The 13,559-nt window shown below is 36.5% G+C and overlaps 1 protein-coding gene across 1 annotated transcript; it reads right to left on the reverse strand.

Annotated features, from left to right (window-relative positions):
* Positions 1-590: 590 nt before the first annotated feature.
* Positions 591-13,290, reverse strand: LOC311277235 (neuronal acetylcholine receptor subunit alpha-10). Its single transcript, XM_084387484.1, has 5 exons — positions 12,825-13,290; positions 8,860-9,005; positions 7,071-7,225; positions 5,735-6,267; positions 591-1,931 (listed from the first exon to the last, which is right to left on the reverse strand). The coding sequence occupies exons 1-5, from the start codon at positions 12,883-12,885 to the stop codon at positions 1,237-1,239; spliced, it is 1,590 nt and encodes a 529-aa protein (XP_084243610.1). The 5' UTR covers positions 12,886-13,290; the 3' UTR covers positions 591-1,236.
* Between the last annotated feature and the right edge of the window lie 269 nt (positions 13,291-13,559).

Genomic DNA, 13,559 nt, shown 5'->3' on the forward strand with positions numbered 1-13,559 from the left:
AAAAAAATAAATTCATACAGGTTTGGAACAATTTATACTTATTTAGAGATATCAGCCGAATGGTTTAGTGCAGGCGCTAATGGATCCAAGGTATATCTCATAAATTACCCTACTAATAATGCCCAGAATGCTACCAAACTTCTACAGTAGTACAAATAGTTCTGTACTCAGGAGTTTGTAAGTACATCAGGAGTTTATTTAAATAACACTTGCCTGATGGCTCATGCTACTGCTAACCCGGACGTCGAGGTCACTTCCGTGATTTGGGAAAAGCACATAAAAGTCCTGGCAGAAAGCGATGCAGAAGGATGTAGTGTAACAACGCCCAGTTCCAGGAAAGCACTAATATTTTGTTGGTAGTACCAGTTTGCAACAATTATTAGTTAACACTAAGTTGTCAACACTTCGGAAAAAATAATAATTCGTTGTTACACTACACGACTATGGTCGGTACCATTCTGGGCATTATTAGTGGGGTAATTTACGAGATACATCCTTGGATCCGTTAGCGCCTGCACCAAATCATTCGGCTGATATCTCTAAATAAGCTCTAACTTTAATAATGTTCGACCAAGGGAAAAAAGGCTTCTGGGGGGGGGTGTTTGGCTCGAGGTCATGGTGCAAAGGACCCTAGGTTGATTTTACTCCGAACCATCCCTTTAAAGTGTACTGCTGAATGTACTGAAAAGCATTTAGGGTAAACTAAAACATACCTTAATGTAATTTCTATTGAAACTTGCATTTCATGTAGTTAAAACATTTTTGAAATTGGAATTTAGTACATTTAAAATATATTAACTTTAAATGCAATATCGAATAACACACTGCAGTTAAATTATAATCAAGTACTTGACATGTGCTTTAGTTTGTCAAGCCAACACATCAATTAAAAAATTAAACTAGATTATTTAAAATGTGCTTAAAAATTGAAATGTAAAATTTTAATTGGACATTATTACAGTGCACTCTGTACTCCCTTTGAGTACACTAAGAGGCCTTTTATTTCATTCATTTTATATTATTTGCAAAAACATTTTTTAAAGATACCTTTAAGATCTGAAGTACACTACTAGTGCACATTCAATACAATTAACAGTTCAATATACAGTTCAATCTGTGTTGGTGATATTTTCTCTTTTTATTTCAATTTTTGCATTTGCAAACCGTTTCATTCGTTAGACCTGCACAGACATTTACTGTATGCATGAGGCCCCTGATGTCTTTCATATCAAGCATTCAGACAGCTTTCCCTATAATAAGCAAACTCATCAGGAAGACCATGATGAAAAATATCCACATAAAGAAGCGATCCATGACTTTGGCAACTTTCCGCCACTCCCCGTTTCGTCTCTGCGTGGCCTTCTGCTCATGATAAAAGTTAGCGATGTACTCGATATTCCTCAAGAGGCTTTGCTGATGACATAAACACTGACCTTCAACAAGTATCTCCCTTTTCTTCGCCGATTCTTTTCCAGTCGGTCCGCTCTCCAACACACTCTCTCCTGTAGCTCCCGCAACCTCTCCATGGTCAATGCTCACACAGGAACTATCTGTCCAGCCAGTGTGGCACTCATTTCCTTGCCTTAGTGATAAGGTTGGACTGACATCCTCATTTAATTGATCTTTTATCTTTTGTGAACAACCATCACTGGCTGAAATGCTTCGTACCCTCAGAGCGAAGTCCTCGCCCCTGGCAGGGCCGTTTATAGTGCAGCTGCTTCCCTTTTGCGCAGGTTTGTCTGTGTGAGCAGACAGGCAGCCCTCACCCATGTCATAGACGAAGCAAATCCGAGCCAGGTAGTGCAGGATAAAGCGACGTGCCCATGTAGGAACAGGTTGGGCCTCTGGTCCGCAGTGGTGAATGTTCATAATGAAGATAGTCAGGGCTGTAGAAGCTGTAACCATTGTCATTGTGGCAATGTAATATTTCCCTGTGGAAACATTGGAATTGGTGAATATAGACAGCAGACTTCATTTCAAAGCTTTCAGCAATAAATAGATATTTAAAGAGTCATTGATTATCTGACCTCAAGAGGAAAGTTTATGTTAATTATTCCAATGTTAACCATCGACTGGGCTAAAACTCCAATAGTGAGTTTGCTGATAAAAGGCACAGTTGCAGGCGGCCCTAGATTCATTAGAAAGGCTCATTAAAATTATTGACCCTTGGCACATTGTTTATTGCTCTAGCAGCCTATTTGCATTTCATACAGTCTGATAATTATTTATTTCAGGCCTTGTGGGTGGAGGTGTTTTCTCTTGGGTGAACCCCTTAATTGCACACCAGTGGAATCCAAGGGGGTGTTGTGCTGAATAAAGAAGACTAAACATTTATACAGCATGTGGCCAATTTTTTTGGGTAGGAACTAAAACTGCCAGAACAGATTTACCCAGCCAAAGACACTTTAACACAGAGCATGCACTTAAAATGTGATGGAAAACTATGGTTCGAATTGTCCATTATTTGATGTTAATTGAGGTCAAATTCTTTAGTTCTTTAGTACAGTTCATGCTGCATGAATTGTACAGACATACTGAATACCTGGAAAATATGGGAAAAGTAATTATCAATTCCAATTAATGATGACACTTGGGATGATATTTGGGAACATGCAAAAATAATATCAGTCTGTAATTGGGCAAAAGCTGTTCAGCTGAATAAAGTACAGATTTCATATATCCCCTAATTGTAGACATATCTTTAACAATTTCTTTTTACTCTTTTGTCTCAAATGTAAGACTGAAATTGGTACTCACTGTTTATGATCATGGTATTGATACAGAAACAATGGCAGAACAATAGAAGGCAGATCTTGAGTACAAACTTAGAATAAAATTGTTTGGTATTTCACATGACATGCGAAAAAAATATGAAGAATTAATTCAATAATGGCCACATTGTACTAATTTGTTCCCTCATTTTAGTAATAACAAGCTGTGGGAGTAATAATCACATCATGGGAACAAATTCTGGCCACGTGAAGACTAAAATGTTATTGTTAAATGTATTTTCAGTATTATTTCTTTTTGTATAATGTATAATATTTTGTGAAGTCAGAGTATGTTGTACATGTGTTTTGAGGAGAGATATGGGATGAGCTATATTTGGCAAAGGAGTATGTGTGCAATGCAACATGATCCACTGATGCAAAGGTTTTCCAATAATGTATACATCGACTGAGTTGCTGTATTCTTTATAAGGAAAGGAATGTTTTTCACTGATGCATATGTACCAAGAATGTATATACTAAAGGACAGTTTTATTTCTATGGAAAGTGGATTGTGCCACATGTAAGCATGAGGCATACGTTCCATTTTAAACATAAGCAACTTTTTGCAAGTTCCTCAGTGGTGTATATAAGCATACAGAGAAACACATACAAGATGGCATGAGTGAAGGGAGAGGAAGGAGAGGGGGAGAGAGGAAAGAGATGGGGAGAGATGACAGAGAGGGAAACAACCTCTCCTGTAACCTTACTCTTCTATGCCCCTTTCTACGGTGCCCTAGAAGTGCAAAACAAACTTTGTTTTCGGAAATGTTATTGTGTTTTCTAACTTGTTAATTTGATTTTAGTCTTTCCATTGCGTTTATAAATTTGTTGTTTTGTTTTCGGAATTGTGGTTTGTTTTGCACTTCTCGTTTTTTTAAATACATTTTAGATACGATGTTACACTATTTAATCATGATATTTGTCGGAAATCTATGGTAATACAAACAGTAATCGATCACAAAACCATGGTTAATTGTTTTTTTACCATTATTAATGCAGTACATGCTGAACTGAAAGCATCAGCCAAATGCATAAATGGGAATTCTGTGTTGTGCTGAACATTTGTTTAAAAACCAAAGGCTATGCACTGCTACATTAATAGTAAAATTATTAAAGGGGTCTTATTATGCCCTTTTACAAAGTCTTGGTTTTGTTTTTGGGGTGTACTAGAATGTCCTTTAAAAATATATATTTTTTTCACATATTTTATTATTACAGCACCTCTCTCCCCAGTCAGGCCCGAATGAATGCGTCGTTTAGTTCCGGTTTCAAAGAAGCCCCTTCTTCCGAAATGCAAAATGTGCTGTGATTGGTTAGCTGGCCCAATGTGTTGTGATTGACAGTGCTTAGCGTGTGTTCGGGAAATGTCCCGCCCCTCCATAACTGTGAGTTCTGCTCTAGTGTAAAAATTAAGGATGGCGGCAATTTCAAACCAATTTGAGCCCGATTCAGACCCTGACAATATTAACAAACAATAGGATCGTCCAGAACGTATTTCATGCACGGACTTTGCGAGCACGAATTTCGCAGGACGTTTCAGAGTGGTATGTTTTTTTGGGGGGGGGTAATTTTCGTACACATTTTAGATACGATGTTACACTATTTAATCATGATATTTGTCGGAAATCTATGGTAATACAAACAGTAATCGATCACAAAACCATGGTTAATTTTACTAAGGGGCGGTGAACAGCCTTACAAAAGCAAGAGCTTACAAAAGCTATAGTAAACATTATATCAACACTAATGTTGGAAGGCGAGCGTAGCAGCAACATATAACATTTAACTGGAACTGTTATTAGAAAACGCAACTACAAATAATAAGACATACTTACAAGTTGTGAACCACAAACAACAGATTGTCCCGACAAAGTGGGAACTGCTCCATTTCAGGAGAAGCTTTTGTGCGTAGCCTGCATTCTGGTTCTGGAAGCTGTAAACTTTGGGATTATAATGTTCAAGAACAGTTTAAAATTTATTTTAACCACTAAGTTCGTCAGCCTTAGGAAGGTCAAACGAATGAGTTGTGGAAAAAACAGTGTCTCTTTAACATAGCAGCAGGCCTCGTCCGCTTTTTTGCGTATTCCGTGGGCCATTTAAATGAGTAACATTATGACTTCACAAAGCCCGGAAAAAGTGCATTGTTGTCCAAACGTGCCGTTCATTGTAGTTCTTGCAAAGTGCATTCTGTTGAATAAAATATCTCCCTTTGGAATAGACTTTGAGCTTTGTAATCTTGCAGATTTTTTTTATGCTCAAACAGCAACATTACACACTAACTAAAGTGAAAAAGCATAATAGGACCCCTTTAATGAGCAAAAAAAACAACAAAAAAAACAGATACTGCATGTTGGAATAAAAACGAATTGTACAATTACTAGGGGTGTAACAATATATCGCAATACAAAATTGCAACAATATGTATCGTGGATAGTGATAATATGTATTGTGTATAGTTTACCCAAAATGAAAATATCTGTGTGAGAAAAAATTCAAGTTTACATTGTTTTAGTGTCAGTACTACATTAAACTACTATATAATGTTGAATATAATGTATAATAATGCAATGTGGGAATATTTATGGGTCCTGATAATGCCAAATGTCTTATGTTACCAGTAAAAAGTGGCCTATATTATTTTAAATATATCTAGTCTGTGCAAGCATATTCATCTAAAATATTTCTGTATTTTCAGATTCAAAATCATCAATGTTTTTATTCTGGGTTAACCATTTTCCTGTGCATTGGGTTACCAGCACCAAGTCCAAGCCTATTCATTTCCACTTATTCATGTAATACCAAATTTAGTATTTTAATCAACAGTAAAAACTTTTACCATGTCTTGGAGTATCGCAATAGTATCGTATTGTGAGCTCAGTATCGTGATGTATATCAAATCTTGACATGAGGGTATCATTTCACCCCTAACAATTACAAGTGAAAGTTATTTTGCAGGATCTCACCAATGAGTGGCACATTCTCTGAAGGAGGCATGCTCTCCGCGACCAGAAGCTGGAAGACGGTAAGGGCTAGTAACACTGTGACCCCTAAAGACACTTTCTCTCCAGAGTCGGCTGGCAGGTAGAAGCCCAGTGGAGCCAAGAAGGAGATCATCATGCAGGGAATGAGCAGATTGAAGATATAAAAGGAAGCTCTTCTCTTCAGGTGAAGTGTGTAGGTGATATCTGGGTAGGGGTCTGAGCAGCAGCCATAGAGAATAACGTTCTTCTTAGCAGGCATTCCCAGAACCTGCCACTCTACGTTCTCCACAAAGTCAGAGAGATCAGCACTGTCCAGGGCAATGTGAAGGTCCATCTGGTTGCCGTTGTGGGTCCAAGAGCCAAAGGTGAGGCGGCACTGCTGGGCATCAAAAGGGAAAAAAGACACATCCACTTTGCAAGAGCTCTTGGATATTGCCGGCTGGTCCCACATAATCTGGCCATCATGGCGGATCACCACATTGGTCTCCATAGAGCTGGAGAACTGGTCATCTGCACTGGAGGGCAGAAGGTGGAAATCAATAAAATCATTGTCATAGTCAGCACTTTTCTACTTTTCATAACCCTAATTAAAACCAAAAATGAATGCATGAATCATCTTTGATTATCATGTCCATAATTAACATATTCACCTGAAGTTCCTTCTTACTGGTGACTAATCTAACACTGCAAAAAAATAATTTTCTTAACTGTCTTTTTGTCTTGTTTTTCAGAAAATATAAAAAATATCTAAACATCCTTAAAACAAGATAAATATAAAAATGTTATATAATATTAGCTTTTCTTACCCCATTGGTAATTTTATTCTTTTTCATTCTTTTTTTTAACATCTGTATTTTTTGTTAATGTATGCTTAAAACAAGCACGCGCGCGCACACACACACACACACACACACACACACACACACACAGTATATATATATATATTGGTCAATTTGATTAAAAAAAAAATTACAATGTGGAGTTGCAAATATAATAATCAGTTATACTGATCTTATTTAGGTACATTTAAATATTTTTACAAGACAAAAATGCTGATTTAGGAAATTACTTTTTGCAGAGGAGACAAATAAACACACATACATATGTGTGTGTGTGTTTGTGTATGAAAAATAATGAGTTAAGACTGACAACACTGTAGTGCAGTTTGTTATGAGAAGAGGAAACAGAAAATTTACTCTACGCTCCCATGAACAAGCAGTTCATAAGAATGTACAGCATTTGCAACAACAAAGTGATGACAGGACATGACATACAATTTGTGGCTGAATCGATGAAACCCAATACCAATCCGACCTACTTGTTATATAGGACAATATCGGGTCTCCATACATAACTACTAGGTATACGGATGGTATCAAGCCCATCATAGTCTGTCTTATTCCAGGTGAGGTAGGCATCAAACCACACCTGACGAATCCACAAATATGTTGTGAGGATCTGGTTTCTTTCATCCTAGAAAATAAAGACGGATTTCACAATTTAACAAAGACATTAATATTATATAATAATATTAAAGTCCCTGTAAAGGCAATTCCAAAAAAAAAATTCTAAACACATTATAAATGTTAGAAATGTATTGATAAAACATATTACAAAGACTGTGAACTGTGAAGTACTGAATTGTGGAGTTAGACCGTTAAACAGTTTTTCACCATTGCTGTGTTCCGGATTGTTTGGGCGGGGCTAAAACGGGGGCTCGATGACGCACTTTCGTCAGCTTTCCCGCGAGTGGGCGTGGTTTCAGCGCAGCCAGCGGACACGCCCCCAGCGTTTGAGAGCAGAGACTACTGCTCATTTTTGCAAGATTTTGATAGCTTATTTTATGTACTTGCCGGCTTTTTTTATCATTCAAATTTGGCTGGGTGGCTAATAACACCTTTTTCTGTGGTGTGACAAACTCAGAAAACATACTTAATTTTGACTTTACAGGGACTTTAACAAATAAAATCCAGTCAGAAAAATAAATATCAAAATCAGTTAAAAATAGCTAAAATTGTGACATTATTTTTGTCAGAAATTGATTAAAAGAAAACATATTAAATGCAATTTATACAGACAATAGTTGTATGAATGATGACCTTGCTTTCAGTTTAGGAATTACAAGGCATTTTATTATTTTATGGGGCATAAAGTTAAAAATGTCTGTGTGGTATAACTGTCCAGAGATTGTATAAAATAAAATAAAATAAAATAAAAAGTCTCATTAAAAATTGATCAAATTTTGCATAATCTTTAATTACTATTCTTAAACAGATAAACATTTTTGTTGTAAAATGAAAAAAGAAAAAGATGTCACAGAGAGGACCCCTGTAGGCACATATAGATTCAAGGTCAGCTTTTTTTTTCCTTTTTAAAAAAAATAATGATTAAATGTGCACACTGTGTGCTTTTAAGGAAAATGAAAATATTTTATTACATTTGACTTGGTTGTAAAAGCTGACAATTTAAAATCATTCAAAAAGGTTGTTAATTTTTAATTTTTTTTTATTCAAATGGTATGATACCAACATGAATACAAATATTAAATTTCTTAGCACATTTGTTTTAATATATTTAATGCGATACACAACAAGCTAAACCATTTTCTCTCTCTCATGTACTGAGCCAGAAATCTATAATCTATATTCAGATTTTTTTTACAGAGGGGGTTGATCATATATCATTGTTTGGTTTATATAACATTTTATTCATAAAAACATGGTGAAAATCCTTTTTTTCCCCTGACTGTTGACAGGATTTTCTAATTTATGGAGTGATAAAAAGAGATATCCAAAATTCCCTTTGTAAAAACTTTAAACTCGAATACATGAAAATGAAAACCTAATTCTGAACCTGGCTTCATCTAGTGTTCCGATTTCTGTTCTAAAATACTTGGAATACAAAAATAATAATGGCCTTACTGTATTAATTAACTGGGGAATATCCAGTATGATATTTAGTTAACTAGTTTTACTCTATTCACCTGTAGTAAAAGAAATACGTATTTCCTCAGACAGCACAATTCAAAGGTAAAGAGTAGTAAAATGAGACATCAAAAAGACAGAGAGAGAATGAGAACGAATGTGTGATTGACCGAGAGTCATTACCATATCAATGATCTGGGAGAGAGTGATCTGCAAGGTGACGTTAATGATGTTGTCCGTGTCCTCCACAGGCCTCAATGCACTGGTGTAATTCACGAATAAATCATTCAGCAGCTTGAATGCATACTTCCCCTGGGCACACAAACACACTGCCGAAAAGGAAGAGGAAAGTGATTTAGATTTGGCCGATTTGTTTTATTTAGATTGACTGTAATCGGAATCCGCAGCAGCTAGAGTTCTTACCAGAACCAGGAAGTATGACCATGTTAGCCCGGTTCTGTCAACACTGCATTGGCTCCCTATTAAACATCGTATACATTTTTAAATATTGCTGACTACTTACAAAGCACTAAACGGTTTAGCTCTCCAGTACTTGAGCGAGCTCTTAACGCATTATAGTCCTTCACGTCTACTGCGATCTCAAAATTCTGGCCAGTTGATAATACCTAGAATAATATCAAAATCAACTGCAGGCGGTAGATCCTTTTCCTATTTAGCACCAAAACTTTGGAACGGTCTTCCTACCATTGTCCAGGAAGCAGACACACTCTGTCAGTTTCAATCTAGACTAAAAACACTTCTCTTTTACCATAGATTAGGACAGCCGGAACCGTGGACACTTCCTTTAACACCTGATGTACTCGTTACATCATAAGAAGAATGGCATCTACGCTAATGTTAGTCTTTCTGTTTATTCCGAGGTTTACTGAAGTCAGCCGGATCCGAGCCGTATTCAGATCAGGTGGTGGACCTGCGCCTGGACCCATCCACGACGCATCCCTGAAGTGCCAGCCTCATCAGCCCTGTGAAGGCCTCATCGACACGACAGCCATCGGCACTGGTCCTCAACAAACTCGTCTCCATACCGGCGTGACTCCGACTTCCAATCAGATGGAACTGGATAATATTCTGAATGTTCTGATCCAATCTGACTTCTGACCTGTAATGCTGCCTGAATCATAATCATACACTGTTTGTTCATTGGCCAGAGGAGAACTGGCCCCCGACTGAGCCTGGTTTCTCCCAAGGTTTTTTTCTCCATTCTGTCACCTGATGGAGTTTTGGTTCCTTGCCACTGTTGCCTTGGCTTTTGGCTTGCTTAGTTGGGGACATTTAATATTCAACAATATTATTGATCTGCCTTACTTAAGGTGGGCGATGACGCAATTTTCTTCTAGAAACAAACTTTGTTGTATTATTTTCATGTTATCACTGTGAAGCTGCTTTGATACAATCTGTATTGTAAAAAGCGCTATATAAATAAAGGTGACTTGACTTGATTAATCAGTTGAGGCACAAAGTCAAATGGTGGTTCCTTGAGTATACTGAGTAAAACGGCTATCCTCACATCCTTAATGAGCTTGGTGGTTTGGGGTGGAAAAGTTTGGTGAGTGTCTAGGGCTGATAAAGAATAATCTGAGCACTTGAGGCACCTAAGCTTATTTATGGCAATAAGCCCATCAGACCCTTTTTCATTCTAGTCAGTGATGTTGCCCTCTCAATGATAATAATTCTGGGCAAATACCACCACACCACTATTTTACTAGCATTTTATGTCTAAGAAAATTTGTATATTCCCTGTACTGATTTCCCAAATCCCCTTGATTCTTGCTGACACTTGGATTTGTCTGGCTGCCAGCTCAGGATGCCCCGATGAACGAGCATGCTTTATCAAAAAGCGCCAGTAACAGGAGAGCTACAACAACCTTTCAAACTGCAGTCCATATATTTGACTGAACTATGGCCACACTGCATGCAGCAAGGGAACTCTAGTGAACAAGCACGGTTACTCAACTACCCCCTCCTGTTGTCTGAGGATGAGAGTGGTCAGCGCTTTCACTGGCGAATCAATTCGCTTCAAGTGCCAGACAAAATAGCGCTCTAATGAAAGTTAAAAATGGATGCTGTGGTGTGAAAAGGATGTGTGAGATCCAGCTGGCAGCGCTGCTGTCCTGCAGCATGAACTGGGCAGCAAGTGTTCAGAAAGTATCAAATTCTTGTGTCCAAAAACACTGGTGTCAAAGTTGCTTCTTTAGACAAAATGCAAAAATGCTTCAAGGACTCTGTGGGTCATATATTGGGTTCCTATTTGGGCAACTGCCATAGATAGAAATAAACTTTTAAGACAGTAAATTCAAACAATACATGCGACATTACATTACAAGTTATTCAAGTTTCCAAGGATGTGTGTGGAAACCAGGAACCAATCACAGGAGTTCCATTTTTGCATAATTAATAACAATTGAAAAAAAGCACCTACAAAGGGAATTAAATAGAAATTCCGGGTAATACCAGGACTGCTGGTCTTTACATGCCTCTATGGAATTATAAACGTTTATAATATAAAGTTTTATATTTATTAAGTGTATTATTTAAGAATTCACATTTATGTGACTAAATCTACCAAAAAAACAGACAGACAAAAACATAAACAATCTCAACAGCAAATTAAATATAAACTCTGGGACCAAAAGTTGCAATTATTAAAAAATATATATTTTTCCACTTAGCCAGTTACAGTTCCACTTAGCCTATAGCCAGTATAGGGGTCAATGATGTATATAGATTTTCGACAGGCCAATTTTAAAATTCAAAAAATAATATCTATTGCAATTGTTCAAACATTAAGAATGTTGTGTACACATAAATTCATATTAACATTTTAAATTAAGTGATTTTAGTGTTTTTTCATTTAGATGAATTGGCAGTAGCCTAAAAAAAAATGTCAATTAATTTCCTTAACATGCTTAACTTTTTTTTTTTTTACAAGTTCTCCGTAATTAAAGTGTTTAGAAATAAAGTATTTGCTTTTTTTTTTTTTTTTACTTAAGAATACTGTATTAGTGATTCATATTTCAGCCACAGAAATTAGCCTAGATTTTATTTTTAATTTAATAGTTATTGATATTATTGGTCATGCCACATGATAAGTGGTCACTCCAAATGACAAGAGACTTCTATTTAAATCTATTTAAATAGATCAATAAACAATAAATTTCATACAAAAAAAAAAAGATTTAAAACAGATTCTATTAAAATTTCACTGAATTTTCATGAACAAATCTTTTATAAAAAAAATTGTTAAATAAAAATCACATCGCGCAAACATAAGTGCAACATTTCATTTAACTTGACAATTTTTTTCTAACAAATATTTATGAACTGATAATAATCAGAAATGTTTCTTGAGCAGCAAATCAGCATATTCAAATGATTTCTGAAGAATCTTGTGACACTGAAGACTGGAGTAATGATGCTGAAAATTCAGCTTTGATCACAGGAATACATTTCAGTTTACTATATATTCCCATAGAAAGGTGTAAGGGGCCGATCACACCTAAGGTTACAAACCTGCTTGCTGCTTCCATGGGTCCTTGGCAAATTGGTATGATGCAATTTCCTGTCTTTGAATGAATTTGAACATAAAAATCCCAGAGTGGTAGTTTCTTGATGGTCGATATCATAAAAATGGACATCATCGGACAACGTTTGTTTGTATATTATGATGGAAATGTAAAACAAATGATTTGCAATTTTGTACAGGATTACAAAACACTTTGGAAATCATGCCAAATAATCGTGCCATTAAGATTAATTTCAAAGACGTTTCCAAAACAGCATTTATGGCCGGATCACACAACATGATATTTTGACACTTTAAATAACAGAAAAACTACAAATAACTAATGCTTTTTGAAAATTTAAGTGAATACAAACATGGGAGAGGTAGCCTACCATATATGGTAACTTTTTATGCAACCCTTTATAGCTGATAAGAATGCAATATGTCCGAAATTGGACAGAAAATGTAGGCGTCATTGACTCATAGACTAAGACACTATGTCAGTTATATCAATAAGTAATATGATCTTGTTCAAACTAAGATATAGCCGACATATAGATGAAAACAAAAAATACCTAGTAATTTGAAGCCTGAATAAACATTCGTAAAAAGAGCGCACCCTTACCTGGAATAAAACCAATGGTGGCAATCAAATGGAAAGAAGCCCAAATGACACGTGGATTCATTTTGTGGCGTGAATGAGGAATCAAAACTCTTCTGTGGTCTCGTGAAGGCAGATGCAGGATTTCTCAGACATTCCCATAGTTCAGTACCGTACTGAGACCAAGCAGCAGCGCAAAATCCATGCGCAACTCGCGAGGCAAGAGAAGTGTCGTGTGGTAGTTAAGCGATGACGAGTTCCACTACTAGCCTTGATACTGGAGTACTGGTAGTCGACTCGAGTGTCTGAACATGAAGATATGTCTCGTGGTAGCTGTGGGAGCGTTGTGGGAGGCTACTTGTAGTAAACATGCGTGGGACTGAAGAGTGGAGACGAGAACTGAAAGGAAACTAAGACCACTTTTGAGGGAAAGTATCTATCTATCTCTCTATCTTCAGGCCGTATTTCTGCCGTTAAAGGTAGGACCTATCATATACTTAGACATTCTGCAACTTAAGACTATTATGCTGATATGAATTTGTATGCATTTTTTTTGTGTGTGTGTGTGTGTGTACCCCACTATACATAAAAAATACACAGAACATTTTCATTAGAAATTCAAAGTATTTTATTCGTAGTTTTACATTAAAAAAATTAAGCACATTCATGCACAGCAATACTCAGACAGCCGCAAACACGCACCCTTTCAAAGAGCAGAACCTTAATTATCTGAAGCATAATCTGTCATAAACCAAGTTG

Source organism: Rutilus rutilus (assembly GCF_951802725.1).
Source record: "Rutilus rutilus genome assembly, chromosome: 18".
Lineage (NCBI taxonomy): Eukaryota > Metazoa > Chordata > Actinopteri > Cypriniformes > Leuciscidae > Rutilus > Rutilus rutilus.

Bases quoted from the DNA above. Each gene is read 5' to 3' on its own strand.
- LOC311277235 (XM_084387484.1), bottom strand. From the start codon at position 12,885: ATGAATCCACGTGTCATTTGGGCTTCTTTCCATTTGATTGCCACCATT. The intron at 9,006-12,824 runs GTAAGGGTGCGC...CCTTTTCGGCAG, and splicing joins CACCATTGGTTTTATTCCAG to TGTGTTTGTGTGCCCAGGGG. The intron at 6,268-7,070 runs GTAGGTCGGATT...TCTGCCCTCCAG, and splicing joins GATATTGTCCTATATAACAA to TGCAGATGACCAGTTCTCCA.